General features: G+C 53.9%; 2 protein-coding genes and 1 non-coding gene across 3 annotated transcripts; 1 reads left to right on the top strand and 2 right to left on the bottom strand.

Annotated features, from left to right (window-relative positions):
* The first annotated feature begins 971 nt into the window (after positions 1–971).
* Positions 972–5,109, top strand: TOR2A (torsin family 2 member A). Its single transcript, XM_027556339.1, is given in 6 exon segments — positions 972–1,250; positions 1,851–2,051; positions 2,054–2,115; positions 3,061–3,236; positions 3,898–4,025; positions 4,350–5,109. Coding segments are annotated over 6 exon segments (963 nt in total). The 5' UTR covers positions 972–1,099; the 3' UTR covers positions 4,595–5,109.
* On the bottom strand, positions 5,041–20,484 carry TTC16 (tetratricopeptide repeat domain 16). The gene is made up of 14 exons (XM_027556340.1): positions 20,402–20,484; positions 19,592–19,764; positions 19,173–19,263; positions 18,876–19,019; positions 17,374–17,474; positions 17,142–17,271; positions 15,119–15,333; positions 14,216–14,460; positions 13,699–13,840; positions 9,977–10,142; positions 8,706–8,848; positions 8,394–8,553; positions 7,264–7,348; positions 5,041–6,202 (listed from the first exon to the last, which is right to left on the bottom strand). The coding sequence occupies exons 1-14, from the start codon at positions 20,417–20,419 to the stop codon at positions 5,217–5,219; spliced, it is 2,799 nt and encodes a 932-aa protein (XP_027412141.1). The 5' UTR covers positions 20,420–20,484; the 3' UTR covers positions 5,041–5,216.
* Positions 9,103–9,174, bottom strand: TRNAC-GCA. The gene has a single exon. It is a non-coding gene; the product is annotated as a tRNA-Cys (tRNA).
* Positions 20,485–20,789: the final 305 nt, after the last annotated feature.

Below are 20,789 nucleotides of genomic sequence, written 5' to 3'. Positions count from 1 at the left end.
GGAAAACCACTAGACCATTCAAGTATGACCTAAATCAAATTCCTTATGATTATATAGTGGAAGTGAGAAATAGATTTAAGGGACTAGATCTGATAGAATGCCTGATAAACTATGGACGGAGGTTCGTGACATTGTACAGGAGACAGGGATCAAGACCATCCCCATGGAAAAGAAATGCAAAAAGCAAAATATAATGGATAAATATTTTTGGCTGTGCCCGGGGGTTATGTGAGATCCTATTTCCCCTACTAGGGATCAAACCTGTGCCCCCTGCAGTGGAAGCATGGAGTCTTAACAACTGGACTACCAGGGAAGTTCCATAATGGATTTTCAATAATCATTTATTGATTATTTTGTGAGCCAAAACACTTCATGTGCCTGTACTTCATGGAAATATCACCATCCCTCTGATGAGAGGTACTGTTATCATAAGATATACAAGGGGCATGCATTTGTGCTAAGTCTCTCAGTTGTGCCCAACTCTTTGCGACCCCATGGACTGTAGCCCACCGGGCTCCTCCTTCCATGGGATTCTCCAGGCAAGAATACTGGAGTGGGTTACCATGCCCTCCTTCAGAGGATCTTCCCGACCCAAGGATCGAACTCGCTTTTCTTACCTCTCCTGCATTGGCAGGCGGGTTCTTTCCCACTCGCACCACCTGGAAGCCCAAGATATACAAGGCACCGTATATTAGGGCACATAGTAGGTGCTCACCAAAAGCTATTGGCGCTCTTTTATCATATAAAAAGGGGCGGGGGGAGAGCACAGGAAAGGCGCTTTACAAGGTACCGCACAAGTTTTTGCTACAGTTGTTACGTCACCCTTGGTGGTCATAATCCGTCATTTATTATTGTTTCGGGGCTGTGATGGTCCCTCAGTTACCGTGGCCATGGAAACGCAGTGCGCAGTCCCGCATTGGACGGTTCGCGGGCTCCCCCTGGAGGCCGCCTTGCAAGCCTACGGGGGACCACGGAGAGGGCCCCGGAGACAGAAGCGAGGGGGGCTGGGAGTTGTAGGCCGCGGAGCGATGCACGTCGGGAGTCGTAGTTCTCGGCAGAGGCGGTTGCCGGCCCCAGACTGAGCTTCTGCCTCACCCGGATGGCGGCTGCGACGCGCAGCTGCCGGCCCTGGGGCTCGCTCCTCGGGCTGATCTGGCTGGTCTCGGCCGCGGCCGCGTCCTGGGATCTGAGTTCGCTGCGTTGCAACTTCGGCTCATTCTGCGAATGTGACTTCCAGCCCGACTTCCAGGGTAAGGAGCCGAGACCCGAGAGCCGGGCGGACTAGGGGAGACCTTGGATCCCGGGGTTGTGCCGGGGCCAGACGTGGAGAGTAGACCCAAGAGCAGACCCCCCGAGACTTCCAGACGGCCCGGGCTGGAAGTGGGCCCGGCGTTGAGGGATCCTGAGAGCCTGGGGCACAGGACTTGGGGCGAGGGTTTAGGGATGCCTGTTTGGAAGTCAGGATGGAGAGATGCCTTTGACAGCAGAGACCTGGGTGGTGGTCGAGGGTGGGCAGTTTAGACCTCCGCACTGGTCTGGCCCATCGGGGGAGAAGCCTGCCTTGAAGTTGGGCAGGAGTCTGGGGCCGACCCTCTTGACAGCTGGCAACCATTTAGGGCTGAGCTGCGATCCAGAGGGCCACCTGGTGGGGAGGCTGCAGAGCTGAGTCAGCCTGAGGCAGAGGACACCCGCTCCCCCCCACGCCCTGTAGCCAAGGCCCTCACTCCCTTTCTGCAGACGGCTTGTAAAAAAAAGTCCCAGAACCCGGATTCCCAGACATGACTTTCCTCCTGAAACTGTTCCGCTGAGGACGTGTGTCCTCATCTCCGACACTGTTCTTGTGGCCCTAGGTCTGGAGTGTGACCTGGCCCAGCACCTGGCGGGCCAGCACTTGGCCAGGTCGCTGGTGGTGAAGGCACTGAAGGCTTTCCTGCAGGATCCAGCCCCCACCAAGCCGCTGGTCCTCTCTCTGCATGGCTGGACCGGCACTGGCAAGTCCTACGTCAGCTCCCTGCTGGCGCACTACCTCTTCCGGGATGGCCTCCGTAGCCCCACGTGCATCACTTTTCCCCGGTCATCCACTTCCCCCACCCCAGCCACTTGGAGCGCTACAAGGTAGGCTGGTGGTGTCCCGGCCCACCCTCTGCCGGCACTGTAGGGTGACTCCCCTAGAGTGGGAGTGAGTCCTGAGCCCAGAGAGGGGAATCCCTTGCTCCAGGCAACACAGCCAGTTACAGCCTCAGCCCTTAGGACCCATCCTAAACAAAGCTGAGGGTGCTATCACCTGGCAGGGAGTTCTTGATTTAATGCCTGGGAGCCAGTAAAGTACCTGCGTGCCAGGGTTGTTGTGAGGGACGTTCGACTATAGAATCACAGGTGTTATTTATTGAGCACTTATCTTTGCCAGACAACCTGCATTATCTTCTCTCAGTAAAGCCCTTAGAGTAAGGGCTTTTGAGGCTCAGAGTAAGTGCTCAGGAAATATTAGCTCTATTGTTGTTGATTGCAAGGTACTGTCCAGGCTGATCTGTTTCAGCTGTCACAACTCTGTTGTGAAGGTTCAGGGAGCAGGAAGGTGCGTTCCCCTTTTCTAGAAAGCAAGACGTGTCAGGAAGGAGCCCCCTGACAATGCAGGTGTGAGGCCTGGCTCTGCGTCCCTGTTCTCTTGTTGACTTGCTGTGTGAGCTTGGATTACTCTCTGCCCCTCTCTGGGTCACAGTTTCATCATCAGCCTCATTAAGGGATCGGTGCTCTTTGGGAGACCATATCTTCCTGAAAAGATGAATTCTTTTTAATATTTATTTTTATTTATTTGGCTGCATCTGTCTTAGCTGCAGCATGCGTGAGCTTTGATCTTTGTTGCAGCACATGGGATCTTTAGTTGTGGCGTGTGGGATCTAGTTCCCTGACCAGGGATCGAACCTGGCCCCCTGCATTGGGAACGCTGAGTCTTAAGCCACTGACCCACCAGGGAAGCCCCATTAATTCTTGTTTTGGGAAGGAATCTGGAGTTGGGGAAGCAGCTCCAGGTGCCCTCATACTCTCGCCTCTCTCCCACAGAAGGATCTTAAGAGCTGGGTGCAGGGGAACCTCACTGTCTGCAGCCGCTCCCTCTTTCTCTTCGATGAGATGGACAAGCTGGCCCCAGGCCTGATAGAAGTCCTGCGACCTTTCCTGGGCTCCTCCTGGGTTGTCTACGGGACCAACTATCGTAAAGCCATCTTCATCTTCATCAGGTGGGGCCAACTTTGCAGCGGGCATTGGTGCGGGAACACTTGTCAGAGGTCTCAGCTATCCAGTCTGGTCCCATGGTCCCGTAGCAGAATACTGTTCCCCCCCAGGGCCCATTTGGATTCCCCCCAAAGTCCCCTGTACCCTCACTGGCGACACCGTCATTCAGGGTGTTTAACTCCCCTTTGACATTCTCAAAGCCTGGGTTCATTCTCTTAATCCTAATTTTTTTTGTGGCACTCCTGCTGGGTTAAGAGTTTTCCCTCTTTTGTGGCCAAGAGGACACAGGCCTGGGAAAAAACAGGACTAGGAACCAGTCCCACCTCTGAGAGTCCTAGCTGTGTTTGGGCAAATCGCTTCACTTCTCTGAGCTCCCATCTCCTTTTCTGAACAGTAGGGCCAATCTTAATGCCCTACTGTCCTCCTCGAGGCTGAGTGAGGAAAGTTGGTAAGGGACCTAAAAGTGTCCCATTAATAGAAACTGTAAAGTGCATGGCACAGATGGGCAAACTTCTGGGGTCGTGGTTATGGATGAGCTCAGGAGAGGGGAAGCGGTTCCTGGGGCGTTTTGAGTGAGCGGGGCCCCTGGTTCAGGTCCCATTAGGAGGCTTGTGGGAAGCCAGAGCTACATCCTGCCCTCACTGTCTGCGTCCCCCGTGGTTTTAGCAACACCGGTGGTGAGCAGATCAACCAGGTGGTGCTGGAGGCGTGGCGCAGCCGCCGGGAACGTGAAGAGATCGGCCTGCAGGAGCTGGGGCCGGTCATCTCTCAGGCTGTGCTGGACAACCCGCACCGTGAGTTCAGCGGAGGACCCCACGCCAGAGGGGCTTCCAGACTCGGGTCTCACTCCCAGATCACACCCAGGGCTGGGCTGGGCTGGACTCCCTGGGGGTGGGCCAGGCTCTCCCAGGTCAGATGCTCAGCCCACCGACCCAGTACTTTCCAGCCCAGGCTTTGGTGCTCGGGGCTGGCGGACAGCTTCCCCCGAGCCCAGCACCCAAGCTGGGCTGGGAGGATTCAGGCCAGCAGCCTTCCTGCACTTCCTTCCCTGTGGGGGTGGGTGGGGGCCTGGCTGACCCCTGTGAACCACAGCCTCTTCCCATGGCTCCACCCTGCAGATGGCTTCTGGCGCTCGGGCATCATGGAAGAGCATCTCCTGGACGTTCTGGTGCCCTTCCTGCCACTCCAGCGGCACCACGTGCGGCACTGTGTGCTCAACGAGCTGGCCCATCTGGGCCTGGAGCCCAGGGATGAGGTGGTCCAGGCTGTGCTGGACAGCACCACCTTCTTCCCTGAGGACGAGCCGCTCTTTTCCTCCAATGGCTGCAAGATGGTGGCTTCCCGGATCGCCTTCTTCCTCTGACTCTCCCAGGTGGCATCCCTGTCGTCCTCTACCTGGCCAAGTTGTGAAGGAAAGCCCTGGACCCTCTGCCGGAGGGTCCCTGGTCCTGCAGCGTGGGACCCAGAGCATACTGTGAAGATGAGGAGGGCTGTTGGCTGGGCCGTGAGACAGAAGGCCGGAGCAGGCCCTGGCTCTTCATTGTCTGAGGGCATCTTGGCCTTTGCCTCCTTCCTCAGGGAAATCACCGGTCACCCCAGAATTTCAAGGAGCCTTGACCGCAGCCTGAGCCTTAAAATGTGAATTGTAACTCAGGGACAGTGGCTCGTGGCTGCTCCCTCCTTCTTCTCTCTGTTCCTCTGGCCCTTGCCCCAGTACCATATCCACGCCCAACCCTGTGTCCCCATATGGTAAAACCAGGCTGAGACTTCTGTCTCCGTGAACAGAGGGACTCAAGTTCACACTGGAGCTGAGCTTTTCAAGTTTTTAATTTTGTACATGAAGAAAACAAATACAATAAATTTAGTCACGGGACCAGAGGATGTTGGCCCAGGTTCTGATTGCTTCTGAGGGAGGCTGCAGCGCGGAGCAGAGTGGGGAGAATCACCCTGCACTGCAGTAAGAAGTGAGGGGCTGAGCATCCCTTTCAGAGAGCAGCCTCACTGCTGGGGCTGGGCTTCTGTCTTGGGCCCTGGGCGGTCTGCATGTTGCTAAGACTTGGGTTCAGTCCCCAGGTGACCTCGGTCTTGCTGGAACCTGGGCTTGCGCTCTGGGCTGCCTTGGACTGGCTAGGCCTCTGACTCTGAGCCTGGCCCTTGGTGGCCTCAGTGTTGGAGGGGCTCCAACTTGAGTCATAGGAAGTGTTGATTTTGCTAGGACTTTGGATCATTCTCCAGCTTTGGTCCTGGGTGGCAGCTGCCTTTCTGAGTCTCCAGCTCTGACCATTGGCACCCTTGGACTTTCTGAGCCTCCGCCTTGAGCCCTGGGTGGCCTGGGTCTTGTTGAGCTTTTGCCTTGGGCTCCAGGCAGCCTCTGTCCTGCTGGGCCTCTGGTTTTGAATCTGGGTGGCGTCTGTCCTGCTGGGCCTCTGGCTGTGGATGAGGGTGGCCTCCGTCCTGCTGGGCCTTTGGCTTTGAATCTGGGTGGTGTCCGTCTTGCTGGGCCTCTGGCTTTGAATCTGGGTGGTGTCTGTCTTACTGGGCCTCTGGCTGTGAATGAGGGCAGCCTCCATCTTGCTGGGCCTCTGGCTTTGAATCTGGGTGGTGTCCGTCTTACTGGGCCTCTGGCTGTGAATGAGGGAAGCCTCCATCTTGCTGGGCCTCTGGCTTTGAATCTGGGTTGTATCCGTCTTGCTGGGCCTCTGGCTGTGGATGAGGGCGGCCTCCGTCTTGCTGGGCCTCTGGCTGTGGATGAGGGCGGCCTCCGTCTTGCTGGGTCTCTGGTGGTGGCCTGGGGTGGACTTGGTTTCTCTGGGGCTGTGGTTCAGGCTTAGGTCTTTCCTGCTGTCCCCCGAGTCTGAGGACTGTGTCCTTAGCAGTGAGGAGTCAGAGACTGTCACAACAGTGGTGGAAGTGCTCCTGTATTCCTGACCCGTACTGGACGTCTCCGTCTCCGAGGTGGACCTGGTTCTGACTGGGAAGGATGTGTCCAGAGAAGCTGTCAGGCCGCCTTCCCCAGACAGTCCCAGGAAAGGGAGGCTTCTAGGCCTCACCTTTGCCTATGACCCAAAGGCCTCGTATGGCCAAGGGGGAAGGCCTCCCAGATCTCGCCAAGCCCAGCCTTCCTGGCACCCTGAGGCCTACAAGTGAGTCATGGCCATAAGATAAAGGGCAGAGATGGAGGTCCCCACTGTCCAGCGCTGGCCTCCACTCTGCCGGCCGCCGCTCGCCCTCTGTGTCCAGCTACCACCAGCACCTGCAGGGACCTGGCCCTCTGCAGCAATTCTCTGTACTCTACTCCACCCACACTTCCCCCCTGGGTCCTAAAAACCCTTCCTGACACCCCCCCCCCACTCCAAGGGGGGCTAAATGCACCCACAGTTCTCAGGACTCCCCTCCACAGTATGGCTGCACTGTCCAGCCCTCTGTGTCCCTTGTTTCCTTCAGGACCAAGATGTCCCTGGGGCAAGGACTGTGCCATTCATGCGTGCACCGGTGTCCTGCACAGGCTCAGCCACTGGACGCTCAACACATTTGCTGAATGGCAGGAAGGGGACTAGACGCCCCTACGTCCATCCCTCCCCAGACTTCCCACAGCTGCTCACGGGACTCAGAGCCGCATTCCCAGGTTTTCCATTTTGTCCCTTCCATGTTGGCACCTGGCGGAGCTGAGGGTAAAAGCCCCCTAGACACGCATAGGCTCTGTGGGGTAATTTCAGGGAGAGGCCAAGGGGGCAGAGAGAAGAGGGACAGGGTTGAGCGGGGAATGAAGGTGGAGCAGGCAGCAATGATGAAGTGCTTCGAGTGAGAGCTCCTGCCCAGGCTGCGTGCTGGGCATCCCAGAGGGTTCCCCTCACTCCCCCTCTCTGGGCCCGCCACCCTGCTCCCGCACCTCCAGCAAAGCTGGGATGAGCCCTCCTGCTCCATATATATACAGCAGTAAGCAGCAGAGGCCAGATTCATACCCAGGCCTGGGAGCCTCTGACTCCTGACCTTTGCCCTCCCTGCTGCATTGGCCCATGCAGGGGGACTTACAGCCCAAGATGGAGCCTAAGGAGGTCTGGCTGATGTAGCTGTCGGTCAAGGATGACTCCTTGCTGGGGGCCGGCTTCAGCTTCTCCTAGGGTCAGAGACAGGCTGGGCAGTTGGCAGGCCGTGGGAGGCCACAGCTCTAGAAGGCCAGCCACTTAGAGCTCCTCGGGGGCTGCAGTTTAGGGCTGGATGGGGACATGGAGCAGTTGACTGCTTGTGCACTTGTTGGCAGTGTTAGGAATCAGAACAGCCCTGACGGAGGAGGGGCCCAGAGCCAGGTGATAGGGGCTTCTGGAAAACTGGGAATGTGTTCTTTCTTGAGCTAGAGAATGGAATCATGGTGGGTATTCAGTTTGTGAAAATTCATCAAACAGTTCACTGAGGATTTGTGTACTTTATGTTCCACTCAATGAAAAGTTTTTAGCAATGAATCCAAGTGTTAAAATTCTGGGGGCTTCCCTGGTAGTCCAGTGGTTAGGAATCCGCCTGCTCATGCAGGGGACACAGGTTCAATCCCTGGTCCGGGAAGAGCCCACATGCCACAGGGCAACTAAGCCAGTACACCACAACTCCGGATCCTGAGCTCTAGAGCCATGACTTGCAACCACTGAGCCCGTGGGCCTCGAGCCCGTGCCCCACGACAAGGGAAGCCGCTGCAATGAGACGTCCACACACCGCAGCAAAGAGGAGCCCCCCCCAACTGCAACTAGAGGTGAAAGGAAGTCGCTCAGTCGTGTCCGACTCTTTACGACCCCATGGACTGTAGCCCACTAGGCTCCTCCATCTATGGAATTTTCTAGGCAAGAGTACTGGAGTGGGTTGCCATTCCCTTCTCCAGGGGATCTTCCTGACCCAAAGATCAAACCCGATCTCCTGCATTGCGGGAAGGTGAGTGTGGACAAAGTGTAGGAAGCCTGCCTCTGTGAGGGGCCCCAATTTTCACCTGCACTCCTTCAGGTGTACCCCTTTACTGGTACATTCTCCACCTCACAGCAACATGTCCCCAGCCCAGGTCACATAGCTGAGTCGTGGCAGAGCCAGCCTCTAGCCAGCCTGTAGCCCTCAGCCCTGGCTTAGGGTACAGTCCTCCCTGCGCCTCCAGGAAACCCGGCCCTGGCATGGGGCGCACTTACCTTCTTCCCAGGAACCTGCACCTCTTCCTCTGGGCCTTCTGGCTTTGCCTGCGGGAACTGGAGAGGGGTCTCCATCTCCTTGGGGGTCTCCAGTAAAGGCGGCTCCAGCTTCCAAGATAGGATCATGGCCCGGGCCCTCTGTTCCCGATCCTTGAGCTGCCTGCCAAAGCGAGTTGTCAGAGTGCTGGGTAAACCTCTCTGACTCACCCTGCCCTCCCTGGGATTGGATGGTGGCCTGAAAAGGCAAGTAGGTGCCTTGAGCCCCAGCCGTCCCCCAGCTCTGGGCCTGTGGGCCCTCCTGTAGAAACTTACCCCAGGATGTCCTGAGGGGCCCTGGTGTACATGCTGTGCTCCACCACCCGCTCCAGCTGCAACCTAGCCAGGTTTGCCACCTGGCTGCTTAGCACCTCTTCTACTGACATGCCGGGAAAAAGGTTGGCCATCAGCGGAAGCAGCTGCCAGGAAGGAAGGTGACCAGAGTCAGGTGTGGGCCAGGACAGGGGCAGATGGTGTGGTACTGTCCTGACTGGCAGAGTCCCTTCTCAGGGCCGAAGAAGAGAAGAGTTTACAAATTCAGCATCAGTCGTTCAGTCTCATCCGACTCTTTGTGACCCCATGGACTGCAGCAACCCGCCAGACTCCTCCGTCCATGGGATTTTTTCCAGGTAAGAATACAGAAGTGGGTTGCCATTTGCTTCTCCAGGGGATCTTCCCAATCCAGGGATCGAACCTGGGTCTTCTGCATTGCAGGCAGACTCTTTACCATCTGAGCCATCAGGGAAGCCCTTTTATAAATTGTTGTTTCTAAAGGGCCAGACCCTTTGGGCCTGAACTATTGGGAGATCTTGAGAAAGGAACTATTACGTGAGGGAGTTCTGAGTCTGATCATGGGTTCTGGAGTCAGCTTGGAGGGTGTGACCTCCAAGCTCCATGACCTGGCCCAAGGGAACTGACTTCTCTGAGCCCTACCCTCTTCCCTCTGTAGATTATGGGATGATGATAATGTTACCTGTCTCATAGGTGTTAAAGAGGGTTAAACAGGGTGATATAAGCTGAAGTGGTTAGAACAGTGCCTGGCTCTGTGTTACCTGCTCAGTCGTGTCCAACTCTTTGCGACCCCATGGACTGTAGCCTTCCAGGCTCCTCTATCCATGGGCCTCTCCAGGCAAGAATACTGGCGTGGGTTGCCATTTCCTTCCCCAGGAACAGTGCCTGGCACATAGTAAATGCTCTGGCATCATTATTGTCTTAGTCACTCAGTCATGTCCGACTCTTGTGACCCCATGTACTGTAGCCCATCAGGCTCCTCTGTCCAAGGGATTTCTCAGGCAAGAATACTGGAGTGGGTTGTCATTTCCTTCTCTAGGGGATCTTCTGAACCCAGCGATTGAACCTGTGTCTCCTGCTTTGGCAGGCAGATTCTTTACCGCTGAGCCACCAGAGAAGGTACATAGTAAATGCTCTGGCATTAGCAGTGCATATCACTGCTAAGAATCCAGGTTTCTTTTAGGGACAGGGCGTATCTTTAGGAGGTCAGAGGTATTGACTCTGGAGCCTACCCTCCTGGCCCAGCAAGAACACACCTTGGGTTGCTTGGGGTCAAGGAGCAGGACAGTGGCAACATCCTGGCGGGCCCCAAAAATGTTCTGCATGAGCTGCCGGCTCCGGGCACGGTACAGGTAGTACTGGGGCTTCTGGGGATTGTGCTGGATGGCCATTGAGAAGTGGTTCTCTGCCTTCTGGAACTGCCTGCAGGACACAGTGGGCCACAGGGTGCTCTGAGCCGGGCCACCTAGGAGAAATGGGCACTTCTGGACCTCCCTGGGGAGTTTAGGGAAAACAAGGCTAGTTTCTGCTCCCTGACATCAACACCCCTCTTGATGGACCCAACACTTAAATGCTAGTGTAAAGCCCCAAAATAAGTGGACATTTTTATGATCTTGGAATAGGAAGGGCTTTCTGAATGTCATAAACCCAGCAGCTAAATATGGAAAAAAACAAACAAACAAACTAATTGACCACAAATCCCATTATTTAGTAGCAAAAACACCACAAAAGAAATCAGCAAATAGGGAAGAATATTTTGCCACATAAGGCAGATAATAATCAAACTTTCTAGCCTACAAAGAACTCTTATAATCAAAAAGACTGGGCAATTTAAAAGCAAATGGGAGAACAATTTAGACAGACCATAATGTGCCAATGCTGCTACTGCTGCTGCTAAGTCGCTTCAGTCGTGTCCGACTCTATGCGACCCCAGAGATGGCAGCCCACCAGGCTCCACCGTCCCTGGGATTCTCCAGGCAAGAACACTGGAGTGGGTTGCCATTTCCTCTTCCAATGCGTGAAAGTGAAAAGTGAAAGTGAAGTCATTCAGTCGTGTCTGACTCTTAGCGACCTGGTGGACTGTAGCCTACCAGGCTCCTCCGTCCATGGGATTTTCCAGGCAAGAGTACTGGAGTGGGGTGCCATTGCCTTCTCCGAATAAACACTTGAAAAATGCTGTCCTGCACTCACAATTTAAATATGCAAAGTCAATCCAATGCAAGAGAACCTTTTTTTTTTTTTTTTTAAATGCAAAAAAGCAAAATGGCTGTCTGGGGAGGCCTTACAAATAGCTGTGAAAAGAAGAGAAGTGAAAAGCAAAGAAGAAAAGGAAAGATATAAGCATCTGAATGCAGAGTTCCAAAGAATAGCAAGGAGAGATAAGAAAGCCTTCTTCAGCGATCAGTGCAAAGAAATAGAGGAAAACAACAGAATGGGAAAGACTAGAGATCTCTTCAAGAAAATTAGAGATACCAAGGGAACATTTCATGCAAAGATGGGCTCGATAAAGGACAGAAATGGTATGGACCTAACAGAAGCAGAAGATATTAAGAAGAGATGGCAAGAATACACAGAAGAACTGTACAAAAAAGATCTTCATGACCCAGATAATCAGGATGGTGTGATCACTGACCTAGAGCCAGACATCCTGGAATGTGAAGTCAAGTGGGCCTTAGAAAGCATCACTACAAACAAAGCTAGTGGAGGTGATGGAATTCCAGTTGAGCTATTTCAAATCGTGAAAGATGATGCTGTGAAAGTGCTGCACTCAATATGCCAGCAAATTTGGAAAACTCAGCAATGGTCATGGGACTGGAAAAGTCAGTTTTCATTCCAATCCCAAAGAATGCTCAAACTACCACACAATTGCACTCATCTCACACGCTAGTAAAGTAATGCTCAAAATTCTCCAAGCCAGGCTTCAGCAATATGTGAACCATGAACTTCCTGATGTTCAAGCTGGTTTTAGAAAAGGCAAAGAAACCAGAGATCAAATTGCCAACATCTGCTGGATCATGGAAAAAGCAAGAGAGTTCCAGAAAAACATCTATTTCTGCTTTATTGACTATGCCAAAGCCTTTGACTGTGTGGATCACAATAAACTGTGGAAAATTGTGAAAGAGATGGGAATACCAGACCACCTGACTTGCCTCTTGAGAAACCTGTATGCAGGTCAGGAAGCAACAGTTAGAACTGGACATGGAACAACAGACTGGTTCCAAATAGGAAAAGGAGTATGTCAAGGCTGTATATTGTCACCCTGTTTATTTAACTTATATGCACAGTACATCATGAGAAATGCTGGACTGGAAGAAACACAAGCTGGAATCAAGATTGCCGGGAGAAATATCAATAACCTCAGATATGCAGATGATACCACCCTTATGGCAGAAAGTGAAGAGGAACTAAAAAGCCTCTTGATGAAAGTGAAAGTGGAGAGTGAAAAAGATGGCTTAAAGCTCAACATTCAGAAAACGAAGATCATGGCATTCGGTCCCTTCACTTCATGGGAAATAGATGGGGAAACAGTGGAAACAGTGTCAGACTTTATTTTTGGGGGCTCCAAAATCACTGCCGATGGTGACTGCAGCCATGAAATTAAAATACACTTACTCCTTGGAAGGAAGGTTATGACCAACCTAGATAGCATATTCAAAAGCAGAGACATTACTTAGCCAACAAAGGTCCATCTAGTCAAGGCTATGGTTTTTCCAGTGGTCATGTATGGATGTGAGAGTTGGACTGTGAAGAAAGCTGAGTGCCGAAGAATTGATGCTTTTGAACTGTGGTGTTGGAGAAGACTCTTGAGAGTCCCTTGGACTGCAAGGAGATCCAATCAGTCCATTCTAAAGGAGATCAGCCCTGGGATTTCTTTGGAAGGAATGATACTAAGGCTGAAACTCCAATACTTTGACCACCTCATGCGAAGAGTTGACTCATTGGAAAAGACTCTGATGCTGGGAGGGATTGGGGGCAGGAGGAGAAGGGGACGACAGAGGAGGAGATGGCTGGATGGCATCACTGACTCGAAGGACATGAGTCTGGATGAACTCCAGGAGTTGGTGATGGACAGGGAGGCCTGGTGTGCTGCGATTCATGGGGTCGCAAAGAGTCGGACACGACTGAGCGATTGAACTGAACTGAACAGATTAGCAAAGTTAAAAAATAGTGTTAATACTCTGTGCTAGGGAGGTTTGGGGAAATGAAGACTTTCTTTTACTGGGGGAGGTTTATATTGGTTCATTGTTTTTTTTGAGAACAATTGGGTATCATCTTTAAAATGTTAAAATTTCACACTCAACAATTTAACTTCCAGCAATCTAACTACAGAATTGCCAGTATGAATGGATGGAAACATATGTCTTGGGTCTCATTACTGCATTATTTATGGGAAAAAAAAAAAAAAAAAAACCAAACACTGAAAACAGCCCAAATTCATCAGCAGACTATTGTCTAGAGAAATTAATTGTGGTACTTTCGCCCAATGGAATACTTTGCAAACAATAAAAGAGAATGAAGTCATCCTATATGTAACAGCCATGGGAAGTAAAAAAGCCTGTCAAATATTAGCACGAACTCACTTTTGTAAAATGATAGTAATTGTTAATATATGCATAGAAATCAATCTGGAGGACTCTTTACCAAACTCACCCAGACAGGGGAGGCGTTGGCAGACAGGTATTAGAAGCAACTTCCGTTTTCTGAATCTTATGTTACTGAATACTTACTTTTTTTTTTTTAATAAAAAGCCTAATTACCATAACAATATTCAGGGAAAAAGTGAAGGATTTTTAGAGAAATCTTGGAAAATAAAGTTGATATTTAGGAGACTTAACTGGGAGAGCAGAGACATCTTGACTCAGGGAGCCCAAACAGGCGGCTTAATCCGACTTCCCCGGCCCCGCCCATAGCCCAGTCGGCCCCGCCCATAGCCCAGTATGCCCCGCCCCCGGCCCCGCCCCACCCACCATCGGCTCACCTGCTCCGGTGCTCGCAGAAGCCCAACTTCTCCTGCAACAGGCCCATGCGCAGGTGGGCGCCCTCGTCCTTCGGACTCAGTGCCAGCGCCTGCTGGTAGTCCGCCTCAGCAAAGGTCAGGTTGCCCAGCTGGAAGAAGCAATCTGGAGCGCGGGGACTGAGTGGGGATCGCAAAAACCCAGGGCGCAGGAGCCGCGGCCCAGTTGGCTCCACCCCCTAGGAGGCGGGGCCTGCAACTGGTAATACCCGTGGGCGGTCGCCAGCACCTGCAGCTGCTTTTCTGTGCAGCTGGGCACCTCTTTCCAGATACCTGATCTGAGCATTTTGAAGGACTATGTAGCCAGGTGGTCTCTCAAACAACGTCCCCCGCCCCGCCCCGCAGTAGTGTGTCTCAGTGGGACACTGAGACTCCTCTTCGGCCTCTTCTCCCTCCCTCCCTCCCTCGGGGCCCTCGAGCGCCCAGTCCAGGCCTTAGAGAGGCAAGGGGCTCACGCCGGGCTCCCCGGGACCCCACTCACCGCCGCGGTTGATGTAGAGGCCTTTCTCCTGCTGCTCGTCCTTGAGCGCCTTGTTGAGCAGCAGCACGCTCTCCTGGTAGGCTCCCTGCATGTAGCAGTGCACCGCGAAATCGTTGTAGGCCAGCAGCAGTTGGCGCTGGGCCTGCTGTACCAGCTCCTCTTGGTGGTCGCTCATCATGTCCAGCGCCTTCAGGAAGTCCTCCACTGCCAAGTCAAAATCCTGGAGCCGTCGGTACATGGTGCCCCTACGGGAGAGGCATATGAGAGCCAGAGCACCCCCACCGACTCGGAGTGTCCCAGAGAGTGGATGCAGCTCTGGGTCCTCTGACCTCTGGAGGTGGCAGGGGGGCCTCCGCGCTCATGCATTAGATTTGGCCTGTGCGGCTCCCCGATTGCTACTGAGCTAGCCTGGTGATTCTACTTTCCTTTACAAATAACTTCTCTCTCTTTTTGGGAGCAATGTGCCTGCCAGCCACTCTGCTAAGGCTTTTTGTACACAGGATGTTTTACCTCCACTGTTTCTTGAGAAAACCCAGGGTCAGGGAAGTTAAATGGCCCAGAATGAGGTGTTGAGCCCTTGCTGGGGAGGTAGGGGGCGCAAATTCAAACCTAAGCCTCCTCTCCTGGGCTGAGTTGGGCTGAGCCTCCCAGTATAAACTGCTCAGCAGTCCTGGGGGTCCAGGATTCCCAGGTTAACAGGCTGCTGCCTGCCCCTTCTCCAGAAGCAGTAGCAGAAACCACCTCCCATGATCCCTCGGTCTTGATGGCGAGCAGGGAAAGACCCTTAGAGACTAGATGGGGAGACTGAGACCTGGGGAGGGTCATGGGCTCTCCTGAGATCACACAGCACATCTGAGGCAAGGCAGAGCCTGGGACCCAAGACAGCATTTCCCCACCCAATACCGGAAGAGGAAGAAGCTGGGGTCCAGAGGGTTGTTCTCAATGGCACAGTTGATGCACTGCAGCGCATGTTGCAACTTGCCCTGCACGGCCAGGACCCCGGCATCTTGGCGTGCCTGCTCGGCCTGGCCCACCATCACCTGGAGCAGCACCTTGGCCTGTGGGTGCTTGGGATCCAATAGCAAGGCACTGTGTAGGTCTCGATAGCAGAGGTTGGGCTGTGGGGTGCAAGGCAGGGATGGCGTCAGGGCTGCACCCAAGCTGAACTCTCCCCTGTTCACTGTGGGGAGGCAGACCTCTGGGCAGGCCAGCATCATGCCACCCATCTTCAGTGCCCCACCGCCCCCTCCTCCCCTCCATTGCTGTTTTGCCTTTTCTATCTCTTGAAGGAGGGAGGGAGCATTGTGGGAAAATCCTATCCAAGGCCCCATCCCTACTGGCCCCTTTCCAGATGTGACCTCAGGTGAGCCAGGTCTGCCTCAGTGGTTTTTTCTGTAAAATGGAGCTACAGATGCCTCCTCCTTGCAGGACTTCTGCGAGGCTCACTTGAGGTAGGGGGAGGCCATGGTCTCCTGACCATGACTGTCATGGTCTCCCTGTCCTCCCCGGTACACCCTCCCAGACACCTCTGACCTTTAAGCCCAAGACAACTCTAACCAAGAACAGATTCAGGCCTGGGCATGAGCAGAAAACATCCCTAGGCAAACACCTTCCACTGGGTGAGCAGGTCAGTCAGTCAGTCAATCAACAGTTTTAGCAAGCACCCCATGTCCTGTGGGGTAATTGGTTGAGGGCGAGAGAGGCAGTGTGGACACTGGGTGGGAGGGGAAAGATGGCAGAGGTTGGGACAGGGCTTTGGAACAGGTGGACTTGGGCTCAAGGGGAGCAAGTTAGCCAGACCATCTGAACCTGCTTCCTCATCTGTGAGAAGAGGACAGTGGGTTGTGTCTAACCTCAGAGGGTTACTTCCAGCCTTAGAGACAAATGTGAGTAAAGTGCTTAGAATGTGTCTATGCATTGTAGGGAGCAGCTGCAATCCCAACACTCAACGATAATTGTCAATAATTACTAGTCTCCTACCTTTGAAGGAGACTCTCCCACTGAGTCACCTGTGGGACACAAGAGCCCAGCCCCCAGCAGAGGGAGGCTCTTGGTTCCAGCACCCTGAGGACACCCTGCCCACTCTAGCCCATCATGTTCTTCCCCTTCCTGAGTCTCCCTGCCTGCCCCCTGCCCCCGCCCCCTGTCCAGCACCCTGGCCAAACTGGAACAACAGGCCTTGTTCTGGACGCCTCTGTTTTCCTCACTCTCACCTCTCCAGCCCCCAAGTCAGTCTCTGGTCCTGCTTCCAAAGGTCTGAAGAACTTGCCCCCCATCCTTGCCACCATCCTGCCCATCCTCCCCGAGCCCCACTCCTATCCAGATGGATGGTACCCAGGCTTCCAGTCTCCGGATTTTCCCCTTTGCCCCTGCCCCCCGAGCCCACATGCCCCCTGGTAGCCAAAAGTACTTTTCTAAGGCCCACTGCCCCAGGAAGCACCCTTCTGAGGTTCCTGCTGCTCCCCAGGAAGACGTCAGGGTGCCCTGGGGTTCACGAGATCCTGCCCATCACTCTCTCATCCCTGCAGCCCCTCCTTCCTTATGACCCCAAGTCACATCTAAGGGATGCCTGGTGGCCTCTGATGGTGCTTCACATAACTGGGAAGTCAGTCCTTGTGTAATTATTTGCTGGGGGCCATTTCCTCTGGCCTGTGAGTTCCGTGAGGGCAGGGCAGGCCGAGGCTTCTCACCTTGTGGTTTTCAGGGATTGGCGCAGGCCTGGCAGAGAACCAGGGCTGAATGATGCTGGAACAACTACCTGACTGGGCAGGAGTGGTCAGCGCTGGTCAGGGTTCGGGAAGGACAGGGCTCCCACCACACTGCGGGCTGTGGCCTCTGGGCTGGTGGATAGCCTAGCCACCTCCTGTAATCACAGCACCCAAACGGGGAGGAGGCCCACCAATCGGCCCTGCCCGCCCTGTTCTACCTTCTGGAAGAAGTTGTAGAGCCTGGCCCGGAGGATGTAGACATCCGCATTGGTGGTGCCTTGCTTCACCTCCTTGGTGACGAATGAGAGGCATTCACGATGCTTTTTGAGGGCCAGGAGACAGGCCATGCTGTGGGCGGAGGGCAAAGGTGCTTGGTCTGCCCAGTGAGAGGGGCAGGAAGGGGACCCTGAGGGGGACAAAGGCTAGTAAGCTCTTGACCAGGGTGCTCACCATCGATACCGGAAGCAGAATTTCTCAGGCTGGAGCTCAGAGGCTTGGGAGAAAACGGTCAAGGCATCCAGAAAGGCGCATTGCTCAAAAAGGCACTGGCCCTGGTGACACAGAGGATTGTCAATCCTGCTTATAACCCCAGCCCAGCAGCCTCCATGAATTGAGGGATGGCCATCACTGGGGTGGAATGACAAGGGATGGGGACAGAGTCCTTCAGATCAGAGAGAGATTTTAAGAGATAGAGATACAGACATAGAGAGATACAGAGCTGGGGAGACAGCAAGACACAGAAATATACAGATAGTGACAGAGAGACAGCAATACAGACATAGGAACAGGGAAAAAAGAGAAAACCTGAGAGGTGGATCAGAACAGCAGGTCTAACGGGAACAGGCTCCTTCCTGGACCAGGGCTCCAGGTGCCAAGCCCTGTATTAAGAATACAGGGAATTTCTGTATTCTTAGGGATACATATAACTTAGGGAGCTCCCTGGCTGTCCAGTAGGTAGAACTCAGTGCTTTGACTGCAAGGATGTGTGTTGGGGAACTAAGATCCTGCAAGCTGCCCAGGTGCAGCAAAAAAAAAAAAAAAAACCCTAAATATATCTCTTTGGGACTAGGTAACATTCCCCTTTTAGATGAAGGAACTGAGGCTCAGAGAAGTGAAGTGACCTTTCCAAGGGCACACAGAAAGAACAAGACTGGCCTCAGGACCCCCACAGACAGTTTAAGCATGTGGTCTGGTTTTAAGAATGTTTTTCAGAGTTGAATAATAATAATTATTATTCCTATTATTTTGGCTGCACAGCATGGCAGTGGGATCTTAGTTCCTGACTAGGGATTTAATCCAGCCCCCCCCCACCCCCCTCACCTGCAGTGGAAATGCAGTGTCCTAACCACTGGACTATCAGGGAATTTCCAGAATTGAATTATTATTGACATTAAAAACCAAGACATCAAAGTTGTGAACATGGGGGGAAAAATCAGGGCTTTTGGGGGATTTTATGGCTTAATATCACCTTTTTTATGCATTACAAATGGGGGATACTCTTGTCTTTTTAGTGCTGGGAGCCTGTGGACTCTAGGGCTGTGCTGTCCAGTACAATAGCCACCTGCTGCCCATGGCCATACAAATTCAAATCGATTCTAATTAAATATCAGTACAATTAAAAAATTAGTTCCGCAGTCACACTCGCCACATTTCAAGGGCTCAACAGTTCCACGTGGCCCTCAGAATGGACAGTAATCATCGTGCCAAGTGATTGCTGTCACTAGTGCAGAAAGTTCTATTGGATATACCCAGCTCTGGTGGTGGATGAACCTGTACGGTGGGAGAGGTCGTAAGAAGGAGTGGCAGGAGGGGACACAGACGCAGGGACAAGAAGGTCACCAGGGAGTCAGGGCTGGCCCTGGGAGCAAGGAAAACCCCAGAGTTGGAGGGAGAGCCAGCAGGCCGGGGTGGGAGGTGGGTGCCTTGTATGGGCCTAGGGCAGCGCCGGGCACCTTCAGGTAAAGCACCAGGGCGAGCCGCTCCAGGTAGTTGCTGTTCTCAGGCTGGGAGTGGTAGGCCTTCCGAAGGTTCTGGGCGGCCGAGGAGAAGTCGCAGAGCTGGATATAAGCCTCGGCTCTTAAGGCATAGAATTCTACCTGAGGGAGAGGGGACCCAGACTGCTGTTGCCCTCCCCACGATCCGCCCTGAGGTTTGCCACTTGGCTACCACAGGGACTCGGTGGCCCTGAGAGGTGAGAGTGTAAGCGTGGGACAGCAACTGCCCGTGCCCACCCAAACCCTCCCTCTCACCAGCTGGGGGTCCAGGTGGAGGGCGCGGGAGAAGAAGAGCACGGCCATCTCCCAGTCCTCTTGCTCCAAGCACTGATGAGCTCGATGGTAGCTGTGGGGGGCAGAGGGGCACAGGCGGGGGGCGGGGGCTGGCCGACTTGGGACCAGCCCAAGACATAGATCTGGGGCTTTGGGAATGGGTTGCAAGGAAGAGGGACTTGGGTAGGAAGACAAGAGGGGTAGACAGAGACCCAGGGAGAGGAGGATGGCCATTCTTGGAGCTCATCCAGCCTTTTTTTGCTGCTGAGGTGGAAGAGCCCTATTATACAGTTGAGCTCGCTGAAGCTCAGAGAGGGAGAGTAACTGGCCCAAGGCTGCACAGCATGTCAGTGGCTCTGCAGGGAAGGAACCTGGGACCTCTGGGCAAGGGAGTCACTCACTATTCCCTGACTTTGAGGGGCACGGTTAACCCCGTAGCCTTTGGTTTTATATCATCAAAGTTCTGGAAGATTTGGCTGGTCCCAAAGATGCGCTGGAGGGTCCCCTTTGGCACAGGAATCACCCATGGCTTTGGGATGTGTTGTGAGGGAGCTTTGTCATGCTCCAGACCATCCTGGAACCAAGCAACAGCAAGCTGGAGCAAGCCTCAAAGACAATCCCCACTCCACTGACACACTCTCCTCGGGTGTTTTACAGGATGGGGGAGGGGGTGGAAAGGGGGCCTGGGAGGAGGCACAGTCTGGGGTCTGGCGGCCCTCCTAGCCCCATTCCCCTTAATCTCTCTGCGGTCCTGCCTCTCTCCCCTGTGGTCAAGATCTCACGCTCACACTGCTCTCTGCTCTCCTCCTGGTCCCCCTCAGCTTCTACCAGCTACCGATACCCAAAACTCTTGTCTGCAGCTCAGGCCCTGTCCCAAGCCAAAGGCCCTGAGGGTCTAGCAACGTCTTGTGAGAAGATCTATGTTCCATTAGTCTGTAAGTCCTGTCTATCCCACTTCCTACAGATCTCTCAGATACCTCCTCTTATCTCGTCTGGGTCACTGCCATCTCTGTCTCTATGCCAGCTCCGGCCACCCCTCCGACCTCCCCACCAGCCGCAGGTCCTAAGACCTCTGTTCTTTGCACAGCAGCTAGGGACTTTACAGAATCGCACAACTGATCTGGCCTCTCCAGAATGAAAACCTTCCCTGCGAACCCATACATGGTCACTTCTCCCCCACCCTTTGCATTTGCTTTAGCCTTCTCCCGCACCTCTCCGGAGTCTGTCATGAGGCCCCTTCGGGGAGGACCCCTCGGCCTGGACCAGCTTACTCGCGGTCCTCACTTTCCTCTTGGCCCCCTCCTCCGGACGTTGCTAGGCATCATCTCCAGGACGCCCACAGGCTCCGCCCCTCTTAGCCACGCCCCCGGAATCCCGAAGAGTCCAATCCCTGAAATCCAATTTCAAACCGAGACGGAAAGAGGCTGCGCGCTTAGTCGCTCAGTCGTGTCCCACTCTTTGCGACCCCATGGACTGTAGCCCGCCAGGCTCCTCTGTCCATGGGATTCTCCAGGCAAGAATACTGGAGTGGGTTGCCATGTCCTCCGCCCGGAGATCTTCCCGACCCAGGGATGGAATCCAGGTCTCCCACATTGCAGG

Source organism: Bos indicus x Bos taurus, chromosome 11 (genome assembly GCF_003369695.1).
Source record: "Bos indicus x Bos taurus breed Angus x Brahman F1 hybrid chromosome 11, Bos_hybrid_MaternalHap_v2.0, whole genome shotgun sequence".
NCBI lineage: Eukaryota > Metazoa > Chordata > Mammalia > Artiodactyla > Bovidae > Bos > Bos indicus x Bos taurus.
The sequence above is the reverse complement of the archived record's forward strand: the minus strand, read 5'-3'. Positions and strand labels throughout refer to the sequence as shown.

Bases quoted from the DNA above. Each gene is read 5' to 3' on its own strand.
- TTC16 (XM_027556340.1), bottom strand. The intron at 17,475-18,875 runs GTGCCCGGCGCT...CTGTGTCACCAG, and splicing joins CCCTGGTGCTTTACCTGAAG to GGCCAGTGCCTTTTTGAGCA. The intron at 15,334-17,141 runs GTAGAACAGGGC...TGCACCCCACAG, and splicing joins TCTACAACTTCTTCCAGAAG to CCCAACCTCTGCTATCGAGA.